Genomic DNA, 17,558 nt, shown 5'->3' with positions numbered 1-17,558 from the left:
ATAATAATAATGTCACTACAACACCAAAATCAGTTTCGCAAAATCACATATCAACAGCACCCCTAAAATTAAATTCCTATGGAACACAGTATTAGACTATCAGTGCTGAATAAATAATATAGTGTACTGGGATAATTGATAAGTAATAACTAATGCACAAGCAGTATACAATAAAACTTCCATAAATATTGTCACACAATTATTAAATTTATGGTTAAAATTATTATTACTTTATCATGCATCATTATTAAAATTATTAAATTACTTTATAAAAATTATTCATCAACAGTCACAAACTCCCACTCACTCTCTTTTTTAGTATACTAGCAGTGTACCAGATAAAATGGAAAACAATGCTAGACCAGTCCATATTGCGCAGTCTGGATATTGCTACCCACACTCCAGTATCAAGCACTGGAGTTTCAAGCAAAGCATGTGGATTCTCCATTGACTACAACCATGGGTTTTGTGCATTAAAACAAGCAGAGAGGTGGAAACAGACCTTGTCTGTATAAAAGGTGATATCACGAATACCATGGTATTCCTCTTAATAAAAGATTTAAATCATTTGCAGCAAAGGATTTGCTTTCTATGATCCACATCTTTCAATTCTTGGGCTGTTGTTACTTTATATGGGAACAACTTCAATGTCTGCCTACCTGCTTTACGCATGGTCGCAAAATTAATGTGTGGCAACTTGCACAATGATTTTGCTGTTGTTACGACATAAAGTCAACTGCTGGCATGCCAGTCGGGAATGACAGAGAAGAGATAGCTGTGAGAAGATGTCAACCAATCACACGCTCATCGACCCCTCTCCAGGCTGACACTGCAACAGCAGCGGCCCCTATGAGAAGAGGACATAAGCGCCATGCCCGACTGGTTGCAGTTCGGTCGAATAGTAGCTTCAAGATTAGGCACTTGTATAGCAGTGACTTAGGATTGTTTATACTGAAGACGATTGCTTATTTTATATGTCGCCCTTTGCTTGCGACACATCTGTATAATTGACAAGAATTAAGTATCGTAATCTTTTCCTTTTGTAATAAAACTCATTAATATGATTTGTTTGAATGTTGTCTAGCAATTTGAGAAAGCAGGTTTCCTAGACATCCCAAACTTGACAACTAGGCTGGATTTAACAGCTGAGCTCTGCTGCATAGTCAGAAATATCAAACAACTTATGTTTGTTTGGTTCTTACAGTTCATATTGGCATTTAACACTAAGCCTGTCTCCCCAAACTTCTCAATAAGTCAATGAACTGCATTACAATGAGGTGCAGCTGTTCCTGAGAATCATTCAGCAAATGCCTCCTGCACTAAACCCACGTTTTTATTGCCTTGTCAAAAGACTTGTTCAACTAGAACAACATGTTCCTCAGCTGAAAGCATCACAATTTAAAAACAAATTGAATATCTCAACACTACACATCACTGCTTTCATCAACTGAACGAAACAGTTAAATGTTATGCAAAAGTAGAAATAATTAAAAAACCAATCATGTTTCAATGAAAAAACAGTTCTGGCAACTTTGGTCAAAGAAATCAACAACATAAATCCTGTACCCAAGAACTACACACTGTTTGTACAAGTGTTCCGTAAAATGTCAAAAAAGCACATTCCAGGAGGCTATAGACAGAACTTCATAACAGGACTCACTGGGGGCACCAAAAACATCTTAGTGAAATACGAAGAACTGCACTCAAATGACCCTAGTGATGAGACAATAGTTTGTGGCACAACTCTTATGAAAGCACTAAGTGAAACAAGGCAAAAGAAATGGCTAGAAACCTTGGAGGAGATGGCCATCACACATAGCAGTATAATTGCATGGAATCTAATCAGACAGCTTGATGGGAATCAAAAAGAAAGCAAAGAAATGGCTAGAGTAACACCTAACTACACTGCACATCAACAAGTACTGGATGGCAGGCTGGATGGCTTGGCTCTGGTACAATTACATAACGGAGGATTACTATCAAATAGTCTCCCTAAAAGCTGAAGAAACATCTATATGCCCTTTTTTGTGGCACACATTAACTAAGGCTTTAATAAAAGTCTCAGTAAACTACTTGCATAAGTCTGTTAGCACACTGAGAATATTCTGTAGCTGGGAACACAGAACAAAGTAAGTTCATGGTTCTCCCTATTGGGAACAGGTGTCACATAAGAAGCACTGCGCATTTCAGAAATCAGAATTAAAATATATTTCAAGACAAAGTGTCACAAACATATACATTTTAGTGACTCAAAGACACCTGCCTTTAGATGCCATTTAAAAGAACAAGGACATGCAGCCAATGATATAACAGTTCTTACCTAGTTAACATACAATTGATTTGTTTTTAATACAACATTCCTGAAGGAAAAAAAATTTGCATACATACATCAAGCATACAGGGAATTTTCTCAGAGAGTGATCAGAGTCACCTAACAAGTAGTTTATTGAGAGTTTTATTACTGTTCTGTTACCTGTGTGACATATGTATAATTATATGGCAGATGAATGTATCTAAGATATAACGCAGACTAGCTGACAGCAAAAAACTTACTGTAATGCTGACAGGTGGTACATACACACATCAAAAAAAGTTTTGCATCACCTCGGTTCCGAGATCTGTACAGAAAATTGGAATAGAGGTCAACATAAACATCGTTTCCGACCTTTTTATTGCTCATGAAAACCACACATTGCATGTTGTACCACCATACAGCGAGACCTTGAGAGGTGGTGGTCCAGATTGCTGTACACACCGGTATCTCTAATACCCAGTAGCACATCCTCTTGCATGCCTGTATTCATCATGGCATACCATCGACTAGTTCATCACGGCACTGTTGGTTCAGGTTGTCCCACTCCTTAATGGTGATTCAGTGCAGCTCCCTCAGAGTGGTTGGTGAGTCACGTCATCCATAAACAGCCCTTTTCAATCTATTCCAGGCATGTTCGATAGGGTTCATGTCTGGAGGACATGCTGGACACTCTAGTTGAGCTATGTCGTTATCCTGAAGGAAGTCATTCACAAGATGTGCATGATGGGGGCGCAAATTGTCATCCATGAAGATGAATGCCTCATCAATATGGTCGATATGGTTGCACGATCGGCCAGAGGATGGCATTCACATATTGTACAGCCATTACGGTGCCTTCCATGACCACCAGCGGCGTATGTCGGCCCCACATAATGCCACCCCAAAACAGCAGGGAACCTCCACCTTGCTGCACTCGTTGGACAGTGTGTCTAAGGTGTTCAGCCTGACCGGGTTGCCTCCAAACACATCTTTGACGATTGTCTGGCTGAAGGCATATGCGACACTCACTGGTGAAGAGAACGTGATACCAGTCCTGAGAGGTCCATTTGGCATGTTATTGCCCCATCTGTATCATGCTGCATGGAGTCATGGTTTTAAAGATGAACCTCGCCATGGATGTCAGGAGTGAAGTTGTGCATTGTGCAGCCTATTGCACACAGTTTGAGTCATAGCATGACATCCTGTGGCTGCACGTAAAGCATTATTCAACATGGTGGCACTGCTGTCAGGTTTTTTCCGAGCCATAATCCCTAGGTAGTGGTCATCCACTGTAGTAGTAGCCCTTGGGTGGCCTAGGTGAGGCATGTCATCGACAGTTCCTGTCTCTCTGTATCTCCTCCATGTCCGAACAACATCGCTTTGCTTCACTCCAACCAAGACCCCTGGACACTTCCCTTCTTGAGAGCCCTTCCTGGCACAAAGGAACAATGCAGACTGAACCGCGGTATTGACCCTCTAGGCATAGTTGAACTACAGACAACACGAGCTGTGTACCTCCTTCCTTGTAGAATCACTGGAACTGATCGGCTGTTGGACCCCCTCTGTCTAATAGGCACTGCTCATGCATGGTTGTTTACATCTTTGGGTGGGTTTAGTGACATCTCTAAACAGTCAAAGGGACTGTGTCTGTGATACAATATCCACAGTCAACGTCTATATTCAGGAGTTCTGGGAACCGGGGTGATGCAAAATTCCTTTTGATTTGTGTAGTACACAACAACCTGTCACCAACACAACAGAAAATTTCCAATACATGTGGTTGTGTGCTTCTCACATTGTTTCACATGCACATGCAGGGTTGAGAAGAATAATCTGATAAATTTTGATTGACAGGAACAAGAGAGTATTTCATAGCCTCATGTGTCAAATTAAAATTCAATTTCTAGTTTTAGTTCTGATATATCAACAAAGAAAGTACTCATAGTAACCTGAAAATTATAAATCCACCAAGTGTTCCCTGTTTTTCCTCATGCACTCATAACAACATTTTCAGTTGTTCTTAGACTGTGATTTTGTCTTTTTTGTTTCATTTTCAACGACTATGTTCTCCATCAGTTATTTGTCCACAGCAATATTGTACGCCTATCAGGAGTAGAGGGTTTTGATTTAAATCGAATTATCTATAACATAAACATCATGTAGTAACTACGGAATTACTATTTTTAAACTTGGCTTTAGCCACAAAAAGCATGATACTCACTGGACCAACTCATAATAGCTACAAAAATGGTAGGAAGAGTGCTACTAGGCAACAACCATCCTGCCTTTTCACTGAAGTTCGGCAGTTGAGTCAATACACTGACGAACACAAAATTGTCATACTATTTTGCTTGATGCTGCATATGATCTTTCTAACATTTACACAAGTTATTTGCTATGCAGTTGTTCAGCAGTCATGGGGCACATACTGATAATGGGAATTTAGTATATTGTAAACATCAGCCAGTTACATGGGCATATGTTGCGTGTACATGTGAAGTGAGCTCCAAGTATTTATTGATATGATGATACATGGCACTGGTTTGTAATTATTTTTTTTATGTTTTGTCTTTTGTACTTCTTAACATAGACAATTTACTACACTGCTTTGTAATTATTTTTAAAAATATGTTTATCTTCTGCAAACAGGGCTGCTCATTATAGGCTGTAGACAAACTCTGCTCAAGTAATGAAACAAATTATTATATACAGCAGCCACAGTCAATATTTTATTGAAAATAATATTATTCCAACAAATGAATGTTCTGAAGCTCAAGTACATGTGAATAAACATCTTACAACACTATGTATCTGCAAGGGTCTGGAACCTGATTAATCTAATCTGTCTCAGTACTCTTCGTCCCTATTCATTGGGCGTCATTTTCCCTCTTACTGAAACTAGCAAACCTTTAAATTAAGTTTTTGCCTCATCAACAATTCTTCGCATGAGTACTTGCAAGCACAATTCACTTACTTTAATAGTTTTGCTTATCCTTCCTCGCACTTTTCTCATCACTTCAAGATCCTTCGTTGTAACAAGTATTTTACAGCCAATGTCAAATGCATCAATGACATCACTTGAGGCAACATCATCCAATATAAGAAGACCTTCTCTTAAATCTTTATCTGTGTAGTATCGTTTAAGTGTTTCTCGGAACCAAGTCAGATTCATAAGTTCCTGCCTCTGAAATTCATCAGGAAACACTCTCCCTGTAGCTTGCAACTTACACAAAAGGTGATTCACATGAGACAAGACATTACTTCCAGAATCACCCACACTCAGCCAGAAAACGCAGTTCTGAAAAACAAAAGCATTATTAAATAATACTACTGGTACTCTAGTACTTTTCCATATTTAGTGAAGAATCAAAATGTGTATACATTCAATTTACACTAAATTTACCCTTTCATTTCCCACCAAATAAATTAATTATCATCTCTAGCTCCATTAGCTTCACAAAACATATGAACTGCATAGTAAGTTAGTTGATTTGATGGTGAAAATAAACACAGTACTTGTAACACCTTAGAATTACTGACAAAAGTGGAAACTTTACGTATGTGTGGAAATAAATACACTATAACTGATGTTATTGAAGATAATTATAGATAGTCACTAGTATAGACTAAATTTAAACATTTCCATTTTTCTAAGTATGGAACTTGCAACAGCTCAGAGTGGCTTGATTGAGAGTTCCAGCAGTATTTATTTTACCAACCAAAGATGAAGAAGAAAACAGAGCTTGTTACTATAAAACTTGTAGGAACTCGCACTGAAAGATCTTAACTTCCTCAGAATTTGGTGTCTGGAAAGTGTAGGAAAATAATAAACAGTCTAAGTATATCATTGCATACATTTGAATTGTAAGCTGTGATGCACTTTGCTGCTTTGGAGCAGAAACTTTTTCATTAACATTATTTGTAATAATTTACATATTATTTAGACTTTGAAACTAATGTTTATCTTTTATGACTTTTTTAAGATCTGTGTAAATTAGTTGTTTCTTTTGTAGAATACCTTGTTACAACACAGTTCTCGATATACAGTACCAAAATCTCTGACAAATGTTGTGTTTGGCAGTAGTTACACGAGGATAAGCATTTATGAAGTAGTTACAAACTATAAGTAATTGTGTCTGAGGCAAGACAACTCATCCATGCTTAGCATATGAAACAGTGAGTGATGACTAGATTAGAAGAAGAGAGGCAGTCTGTAGCATTAAAAGCTGCTATAATATCAATAAACACAAAAGATTACAATGTTCAATTAGTTTAAGAGTGAAACTTTTATTTATCTCTCCTTAATTTCTCACTTAAGTAATAATTTACTATCCTCTTGATATTACAGCTTGAATTTAAAGTTTCTCCCTAATAAAATACTGATAAACCAATTGAAGAATGAAAACAATAGACTGAGTAAAAAGTAATCACGATAACAGGCAAAAAAGATGTTCTATTACTGTTCTGCAGCATATGGAATCAATCATTAGTGTTAGTTAAGTTATGATTCCCTGGAAGATTTCTTAGAAAATGAAACTCATATAAAGACAGGCTTCTTCCAAGTTTCTCAGCCAACCCATTCTTACATTTTTTTTGCTACACAAGGATTCTTAAGAAAATAGGATTAACAGAAGGGACATGGGAGGTTTGAAGAATAACAGTATATCATTGGTTTGTTTAGTCAGAGAAAGTGTTTCATGGTTAGATCCAAACTTCATTGTCAGCCATTAAAAGAAAGCATTGTGTATAATGAAAGTGTTCTATTAAAATTACAAGTGCACACATTTCGGAGAGAAAAAGGGGAATATTGTTACTGCACACCATACACAGTACAATCATTCATTGACCATATATTTTTGATGATTATATGAGGAGAGAATAATGGCAATGGTAGCTAAATGCTCTTCATCAAATCCTGTGCAGTGACTTACAGATAACACGAAGAAGTTCATCACCTAATCATTGAGATAATAAAATTAGATAAATTCAGGCTACCACAAAGAAATACAGGAAGTCATTCTTCCAAAATACCACGGACGTTATTTAAATTTCAGTCCTCTTTGTGTTTTAACATTAGTGTAAAGTCAAATAATACTCCATGCTATGGCTCACAATATATTTAGGGTGCAGAGTCTCTCCTCCTCTTCTGACATCTGCTTATTGTCTTACCACTTCCCTCCCATGATACAAAAAACAATGATCCCAAAAGTTACTATTTACTTTGTGTGAGCTTGTTAGCTACTGCAAGACATGCATTCTTTGTAGTCTTTCAGTACTGTGGAAGAGCCTCTGCAGTTCATAAAGAAAGGAAAAGCCATTGCCAATGTTTAAGCTTTGAGTCAGTCTGTAAGGTATGCTCAGATGGTGCAACTACTAATGCGCAACTCTCAAAAGGTAAGGACCAAGGCTTGTATCCTCGTCTGGAATGCAGTTTTCACCTTTAAGCAACCAAGGCAGCACATATACTACTTACAGAAAAAATTTACAAAAAATATATAGCCATACTTTTAGAACAACCATCACTGGTTTTGTATACAAGAAAATTTCATCTGATTTTTTCAATTTTATCTGTTTTTTATGGCTAACTAGTTTCCAAGCAATTCTCCTCTCTATTACTTTGTTACTGGCATGTGTTCCAACTTTTTTTCCCTTTTCCACTAAGGTTAATTTTTTAGTATTTTCTTAATATTTAAAGTCTTTCTCCAGTTTTACTCATCTGACACTCAACTCATCCTTGTTTTCCAATAATTTGTAAATACCTATTACAGCCATTTTCATTTGTCACTCTTTCTCTTTAGGCAAATACATCTCTATATAATAATCAAATTCTATGTGAAAAGATAAATAATATCCTTATTTCTTCTCCATGCCTCTTACACATGTTACACTGCTGTTATGTGGCCAAGGCACACAAATTATGATGTATACAAATTACTGATGAATGAGACTTTCGTATTCTATAGAAAGAAATTAATTATGCACTGTTTAGTACATCCTCAGAAACTCTTCCCGAAGTACCTGAGACATCTCAAATGTTTAGAAGTTTAGTGTTCTTCAATTTTTATTTTATTTGCCTAAGTGCAAAGCTCCAATGATAGCCACCATCACTGGCCAACATACATACCTACCTTCCTGTCCTGAGTTTGCAACTCATATACACTCATTAAAGTTTCTCTTTCAGTGGTAATGTGAAGATAATCAGTGTGACATTTGGGAAATATAATTTGCCTATATGAGAAGATTAAGATTTAACATCCCTCTACAAAAAGGTTATTAGAGGTGGAGCATAAACTTTGATTGAGGAAGAATAAGAGAGGAAATCGGCAATGTCCTTTAAAAAGGAACTATCCTTTCCCAAGGAACTATGCTGGCATTTGCATTGAGTGATTTAGGGAACCATGGACAGGCCAGATATGGGAGGACAGAAGTGAATTTGAATGGCTGTCCCCTAAATGAAGTCTAGTGTTTCACCATTTGCATCATGTTGCTTTGTAAAATTCTTCAATGAACCATGCACTGAATACTTGGTACTCTTCTCTACAACAGTCTTAAACCAAATTAAAGTTATTGATCAAAACCCTCCAATTAAACAGTTACCACCAGATCAATATGATCTGTCTCTTTTCAGTTAATTGTCCAAGAGAATACACCCACATTCCATTTTGCAGCAGAGCAACACTCCACCTGCTGTGATATAATGGATAATGGTAACAATTTGTGCTCTTTAATGAAATACCCCAAAATTCTGGCATGTTTTAAATTTACATGGGGGAAATTATACAGACATACACAATTATGCAATGAAAACAAGTAAACTATTTACGTAGCCATTCACAGACATGCAACATCAGGCCACTGTGTGTGTGGAGGGAAAGAAAGAGAAGTGGTCCCCAGGTAGGGGAGGGGAGAGGAGGGATGGAGGGAGGGGGAGGGAGGGGGGAGGGGGAGAGAGAGGGAGGGAGGGAGAGCACTCTGCTGTTTTTATATGCCAACTTTGTGTGTGTGTTCAAACAATTTTTATTTTCTGCCCTGGATTTACACAAGCATATTATGAGAGTTCATTTCACACGAATTCCAATCAACAGGAAATGGGACTAGGACTAATGCATTGTAACAATCAACCTACTTTGAAATGAACACAGCTTTCCCAAGTTCTCCTACATAGTGATCCATATAGCTCCAAATTCCTTCTGTTATTTTCCATATGTTAATCTGTTCCATTTTCAACAATGGAAGGAGCAAAGGTAACTGCTCACAGCGCAAATGAAGCATTTGGCTGTTGTCAGGTACATCAATAAAAATGAACTTTTGGAGAAAGTATGTTACATCCTGGAAGGTTACATGAACACGTGAAAACACTCACAGAAAGCATGCATTAGCAAAGTCTATTTGGAAAGTAACAAAGCATTTGTTCATAATGCATGAGTTGTGTTAAGTGATGACAACATCCAACAAATGACATTGAAAGTGCCTCCACCAATATCACCAGAAGATGTAAATGGACTCATATAAAATATTGAATATTGTTAGAAGATTGAAGGTTTGAGCACACAATGTAAGGCTGCAGGAGAGGCAATGTGGAAATATTGCTGTAGGCTATGAAACATGGGACTCTTATGTTCCCAAATGCTTTGAAAATTTTCTTATACGAATTACATTTTTTTTTTTAAATTTATAAATACAAAAAAATAACAAACCGTTAAGATTAAGGTATATTCTTGGGTATTACTGCATGATCAGTGATTTCAGTTCAACGACCTGCCCTTAATTACAATGGCCAAATTTTGATCAACATGGCAATTCTGGGGAAAAATTATAAGTCTGAAAAATTTTCATTTACGTTTGTATATTCTCAGACAACTGATCTGTCACACAAGTGTAGTTAAAGCATAAAAAGAAAGGAAAATCCCAATGTAATATACATATATTGACAACACCAATTCAGATGTCTATAAAATCTGTGAAATGGTCAAGAGAGGCAGTGAAGTCTTGACAGTCTACACAAAATCAATATAAAAAAAGGGAGAGACACTAAAGTAGCAAGAGCATTACAAATTAACATACAATTTGCAAAATTGCTGAATAATTTATTCAGCAACTTCGCTCCAACTACAATACCTAATATACTAATTCTTGGGCTTCGAAATGGTCATCTAATACATTAATAAATAGAAAATAAAGCTCCTGTATTCTCAAATGAGACAATTATAGGTGTACACAGTTTCAGGCGTCAAGTTTCATCAGATCTTATTCAAAAGAAATATTTTATGCCATATAGCATCTATGAAGAAACTTTTAAAATGTGTGAAAACTGTATGCATCTGTTCATGAGGAAGTACATGGCAAATAACAGTTTTCACATGTTCTCAAGGATGACTGCTCATGCAAATGAATATGCACATCTATACTGGTGCAAAACTCAAGGAAGCAAGCAACTTTCACATGATGTCTCCCTGTCAAGTAACATAGCTTGATGAAACTTGGACCATATATAGAAAGAGCTGCTACAGTATAGTACAGAAGGTAACTGAAAGAAATACACGAGATGAACAGAAATGACACTTTTATTCAAAAACAGTAGTTGCACTAGAGTCACTGTGATTTATAATGGTCACCTGGACAAAGAAAGGTGGGACACGATGCTTAATAGTGTGTGCAATCACAACGGACAGCAATGCATGGTTCACAACATGGTCCCATGCTGGCCGTAAGGTTGGCAAGGAATTTTTGTGGTAGTGCTTCCCACTCTTCCAGCAGTGTGGTTGACAACTGCTGGAGGATCATTAGTGCATGTACTCCCATAAGCCTCCCCTACGCATTCCACACATGCTTGATGGGATTTGTGACGGTGGAATGGACATGTCAGTCCATTTATCAAATATCCTCTCATTCCAAGAGCTCCTCCACCTGTGCTGTTCAAAGCTGTTGCACACAAGTCATCCATATAAATGTCAGGGCAGAATGTACCTCAAAAAAGACGAGCATGGCGAAGGAGTACAGCCTCTCTGTAACGCTGACCAGTGAATGTACTGTGTTCACACATTTGGAGATCGGTATGCCAATGCAACATTATGCCTCTCCACACCATAAAACCTGGACCAACAAAACAATTATGTTCAACAATCTTCCTCGATGCATTACGTGTTCCCACTTGTTGTCATTTGAGAGTATGCACTGCACTGTCAAACATGATCGTTTTGGTGGTTCAGGTACTTTGGTGCGAGGAGGCATAATGTTGCTTGGGCATACTGACCACCAAATCGTTTAACACAGTATACTCACCAGTCAATGTCATTTTGACAGTGTACTCCTTCCCCCACGTGCATTTTTTGAGGGGTGCATTTGGCTCTGACTTCATTTTTATTGGTGACAATGCATGGCCGCATTGAAGAGTGCATGTGGAGGAGCTCTTGAAACAAGAGGGTATTTGGCAAATGGACTGGTCTATCCTTGCCTCTGACTTAAATCCCATCAGACATGTGGGATGGATTGGGGAGATGTACTGCAGCACTTTCACATGCACTAATGGCCATCCAGCAGTTGTCAACTGCATTGATGGAGGAGTGAAACACCTTGCCGCAAAAACTCCTTACCAACCTTGTGGCCAGCATGGGAGCACATTGCAAAGCATGCATTGCCACCTGTGATGATAACACATATTAATAACCATGTCCTGCCTTTTGTAATGTTGAGGGGAACAATGTAGTAGTTCTTTTTATGTATGGTCCAGGTTTCATCAAGCTGTGTTACTTGGCAGTGACACATCATGTGATAGTTATTAGGTTGGTGCATAAGTTCATAACATTTTTTGTTTTGCATATTGGTATTCTAGATGCTATGGGTTTACTTATCAACTGTAATTTTTTATTTGTAGTTCAGTGTTGCTATTTCAGTTTACATACTGTCATTTTGTCACCTGGAGATACTGAGTGGAGCTGTGGGCACTAGGATGGAGTGGCCAGTGGGGAAATTGGAACATTTCTGACATATTCTTCGGTTTGAGTTCAGTACAAGGGTGACAGCAGTGGAAGCAGCCAGAAACATTTGCGCCTTGTATGGGGACAATGCCATTGGACAGAGCATGGCAAGAAAATGGTTCTCTCTTTTTAAGGAGGTTCCTATTGACATTAATGACTCTCCACATTCAGGAAGACCTTTGGGGTTTAAAAAAGATTGTTTGAACACCTTAATCCACAATGATCCATGCTAGTGTGCTGGAGAACTGGTAAATGTGATTAACTGTGATTATTCTACCATCCTGTGACATATGCAAGGAATGGAGAACGATCAAAAATTGGGTGTATGGCTACGCATACTCTAAGCTAAAATCACAAAAATCAGCAGGTGTCCATATGTGCATCTCTGCTTCCTCATCATCAATTGGCTCATGAACAGCACTAGATTCCTCGTCATCAATTGGCTCATGAACAGCACTGACCACTCCTATCCTGTATTGTTGCTGGTGATGACAAATGGTGTCTTTATGCTAACACAAGGAAAAGAAAGGAGTGGTTGAGCACAAACAAAGCAGCAACTACCCGTACAAATACCTGCGTACATCCATTGAAGATAATGTTATGCATCTGGTGGAAAAGCATGAACTACAGTGAAACCCCATCTTTACACTTTTCAAGGGGTTTCAAAAAAATTGTGTAAGATACGGGAAAATGTAAAATGTGGGAAATAATGTTTTAAGCAGTAAAAGTTACGTATAGGATACCGTCTTGCATTTTTGTACTTTATGTATGGTATATTTACACAACAGGCATCAAAAGACATGTCAAGAACTTGTTTATTAACTAATAAAGGTTTATTATCAAATAAAAACCGCTGATGTAACTGAAACTGATAACTGTCTAGGAAGTGGAAAGTTTTACTGTTTCATATGTCATAACTGATGTTTTTGAAAGCCTACAGCTGTCATTAATTATTTAAATAATGAAATACTGCACTAGTTACATATTTTCATGCTTAGCATGATGCGTTTCGAAAATTTTTTCTCACTGTCAAGTGCAAATAGGTGCATAAGTAATTTGTGAGTTTATCGGGTACTGTGCCTCCTCAGTTATGTGGGAAACCATACACACGCAAACTATCACTCACATTGTTTGTTTGTGTAACATTACAAAAAATACATACGTAAATACTGCACCTGACAGCGAGAATAAATTCTCGAAACATGTTTTGTTCAGCATGAAAACAATACGTAACTGGTGCTGTGTTTTAACTAAAACGCAACGCAAAGTGAATGACGGTGTCAACTAGCGCTACAAATGGCCAAATGCCGAAACACGCTAAATATGGTTCAACAAAGGTGTCACGATGATCACAACAATCACAAAACTATGTTTGCGCAGTAGAGACAGTTTGGAAATGGTTGTGATTGGTCATGCTATCGTTATTCGAACGAACCTAGTTACTCCCAGCAGTCACCATGCCAAGTAGAGCTTGGCAGTGGCGGGAGATACGGCACGAATTGTTCCAACTTTTACACATTTGCACATTCAAATCCGATGAGTAGAGTACCCTGGTGTTAAGAAACCTAACCACGTAATATTTGTAGACACTACTGGACGCCCAACGTCAGTTTTTTCTCCACAAAATTTTTTTTGTAATGCGTAAATTGTGGGAAAATTATAAATATGTTGACACAAAATCAGGTGCAAATTAACATTGTGGACATAGCAAATTTGACGAGAATGATAAAATATGTTGTACACGGCAGGAAAACGTTAATTTTGTGAAAGTAAAAGCCAGGTTATACTGTACTTCCCTGAGGCGTAGTTATGAATATTGACATTTATTGTCAACAACTGAGACGTGTTGCAGATGCAATCCAAGAACAATGACCTGGAAGACTGTGTGAAGTGTTGTTACTCCATGATACCACCCTCTCACATTCTGCTCGACTGACAAAAAACACTATACAGGAGTTGGATTGGGAAGTCATTCCATACCACCTTACTCACGTGATCCTGCACCCGCAGATGTTCATCTTTTCTGCTCTCTACTGAAAAACCTTCAAGGAACTTCCTTCCCTGATTAAAATGAGCTCCAAACATGGCTCGATGAGTTCTTTGCCTTATTTGTTGTGTTTATTAAACTTATGGACAAATGCTATGAACTTATGCACCAACTCAATACTTTTGTCCTTAAGTTCTGCATACCAGTGTACTCTTTGTTAGTAAATATTCCTGCTAAAACAGATCTGTTAGTTAGAGAGGAAACTCCCCTGAACAATGAGGTAGTCATCACATTTTTTTAAAGATTATTTCGTTCTCTCTAATGAATGTACATTGTGTATGGAATACATGTTTGTATAACTTAAATAGGTTTGCTTTTACTATTTACAAAATTTACAGGTCACAAAGTGAGCTAAGTGCAACAAACAGTTTTGAATTACTCTAAAACTTTATTAAACTTTATGCCATAAATAATGTCAGTTTCATAGAAACTATATGTGAAGTAGTAGCAATGTACAACAGAAATTTGCAAGTACAGTTTTTACAATTTATACTTCATGAGGCATTCCACGCACAATTTACATATTTATTCTTAGACATAACTACAGTTGGCAAACTGAACCAAATATCTGTTCAACAGTATCCAGTACACTGACTCAATCTATGCACTACCACTGGCATTGTTCACAAGGTCTATTCTCTTCACTGTACGCTTCATTTACACAAGTTTCATGACACACCACTTGCTTTGAAAAGATAACCCGCAACTGAAACAAGTATACTGAAAATTCTCTATGCTTCTATACTATCAACATGGTGATCAGTCCCTGATGAGATTGTATGCTCGAACTGAAAATTTCATTTGATGATATCTTCAGCAAACATGTTAACTTAAATCCAATATCTCGAAACGGGTTAGCAGCTGCCAGTCTTTGTACTCATCCTGTGGAGAATGGTATGCACTTAACACTTCTATCAAACAACACAAAGTATCACATATAGTTTATTAAATATCAAAATGATCCAGAAATGCCTAATATGATTACATTAACCACACCAAACACATTTTCAAACACATTTCAACAACATTTTTGAGCAAGCTTCACAACTATTTTAACAAATTCCACGTATTTTATAATGTACGCTCCTATCTAGTAGTATTATTGTAATCTACTATCAATGTAACAAAAAGTTCTGTACCTACTAACCTTGAAAGATTTAGTAACCAGTGGAAGATTCTCCACAGCAGCTGCAGCTAAGCAGGACTTCCCACTACCAGTCATTCCATGCAACACAATATAATTGCCTCGAGTTAAAGACTTTAAACTCGCACGTAATTCCAGAAGCTGTGAAGGAAAAGACAAATAATTGCTCATGAAGTTTTTCCAATATTATCATAAATCCACTGAAAAATTTGTAGTGTATAGTGAAAATAAAATTCTGTGAGCATGATCTTATGACAAATTTAGATTCTAATAATAAATACTCGTACAGAGCTATATATAAAGGAACAACATGTGTTGAAAGTAAAATCTCTACTCAGATATTGTAGTAAATCTTTCGTATGTGGGAATGGATGAAAACAGAGAAACATGGTGCATTCCAAAAGATAAACAGCAGATGTAGGCTTCTTTTAAGTCCACTAAAATGACAGCTGTCTGCCCTGTTTTCAATTTATGCACTGTGCAGATTTTGCAATATCTGTTTCAGATACTGCTGGTAAAAATGTTTCTTGTGTCCTCATTACTAATTATCTTTGTATTTTTACTTCACTTCCCCAATTTTTTTGTTACATGACTATCTTAAAAATGTATATGAAATTAATTTTTAAGGGTTGTAAACTTGATTACCTAACAAGAACATCATTTTTTATATTAACTTCACTTCCAATTTATAATAACATTCACTCAGTTTGTCAATGAAGCTTATCATCTCATCTTTTCTGTATGACACAGTGACTGTTAGTTGTTGACATGGTCTATAACATTCATTCATAACTGTCTTATGAGTAGAGCTATACTTTACCAAAATTACAGTTCAATAGTTTGGCACACTTACATGAATGACATAGTAAATGGTACGATTACCAGTAGTATTGGTAGGGATAGATACAAAAATGAATGTGTAAGATAGAAAATGGGAGCTGATGACACCTCTCTCTCTCTCTCTCTCTCTCTCTCTCTCCTGATAACGAGAAAAGCACATCATTCAGTATTAGCTGTAAACTGCATTTTATACATAATAAAAATTACTTGATCATGTAGCTTCTGCACTTCTATATAACCAAAGCAATTACTTTTGATGCAAGTATAGTTTACATGCACAAACACAACAAATATATGATTATTGTTGTTACTTTGTACTCAATAGACTGTTCTTCATCATGATCAAAGGCAAGAGTTTCCTGTTATTCCTGATAAATGCAAAAGTTCATTATGAATAACGGGGTAATGTTTTATGTAAGTTCAATGAAGTATTGAAGTGATGTTTGATATATTTTTGTTCAGTTTTTTTTCTTTTTTACGTCATTGAGAAAATTGCATTTCCTAGTGCTACGTGACGAATCTGTACTGTTTTCTTTGTTTTTACTATAACATCCCTCTGTTTCACATTACAAATCAACAATTTTTGAATAAAACCCAAATTAGGCACTGACAATATCAGTTTTTCTGTAAATACTGTTTATTCTAAGTAACAGACAGGAGGATAATTGTGTGGAACAAAAATGTTCCACATGTTACGTGGCTGTTTTCACTCACTGATTTTCCCAACAGTTCACCACTCCTGGTTTTTAGGGGAATGTAGTAAGACACTAATTGTATACATAAACAAAGTGATCTTTATGAGGTAATGCCCAACAGGTAGGCAACACATCCAACATACAGGTAATACAGGTATGACCTTAACTGGCCAAAGCTACGAGGAAAACTACCATAGTCTACACTTACTAACAGTAGTTTCACAACTCTGCTCATGAGGAATGCATGGTGTGTGTCCCCCCCCCCCCCTTCCCCCCCCCCCCCCCCCACACACACACACACCATTTTACATTTTTTTCTGACAGAACTTATTTGTTTATTCATGCAGGGATCATCTTTCAATGGTATAGAATTTGTCACCATAATAAAACGAAAATAAATAGTTCAGAACACACACACACACACACACACACACACACACACACACACACACACACACAGAGAGAGAGAGAGAGAGAGAGAGAGAGAGAGAGAGAGAGAGAGAATAAATATGTTTTTTTTTCCTTGTAAATTAGGATACGATGGCCTAAAACTTTATTTGCA

At 37.1% G+C, this 17,558-nt stretch overlaps 1 protein-coding gene across 1 annotated transcript in view; it reads right to left on the bottom strand.

Annotated features, from left to right (window-relative positions):
- The window catches only part of LOC126470597 (apoptotic protease-activating factor 1), a 262,484-nt gene that overhangs the window by 220,402 nt on the left and 24,524 nt on the right, over positions 1–17,558 (bottom strand). Inside the window, exons 3-4 of the mRNA XM_050098549.1 lie at positions 15,465–15,602; positions 5,268–5,591 (exon numbers count right to left, since the gene is read on the bottom strand). Coding sequence (XP_049954506.1) covers positions 5,268–5,591; positions 15,465–15,602 — 462 coding nt within the window. The remainder of the gene's footprint in view (positions 1–5,267; positions 5,592–15,464; positions 15,603–17,558) is intronic.

This window comes from Schistocerca serialis, chromosome 3 (assembly GCF_023864345.2).
Source record: "Schistocerca serialis cubense isolate TAMUIC-IGC-003099 chromosome 3, iqSchSeri2.2, whole genome shotgun sequence".
In the NCBI taxonomy this organism is placed as follows: Eukaryota; Metazoa; Arthropoda; class Insecta; order Orthoptera; family Acrididae; genus Schistocerca; species Schistocerca serialis.
This window is presented reverse-complemented; position numbering and strand designations above follow the sequence as displayed.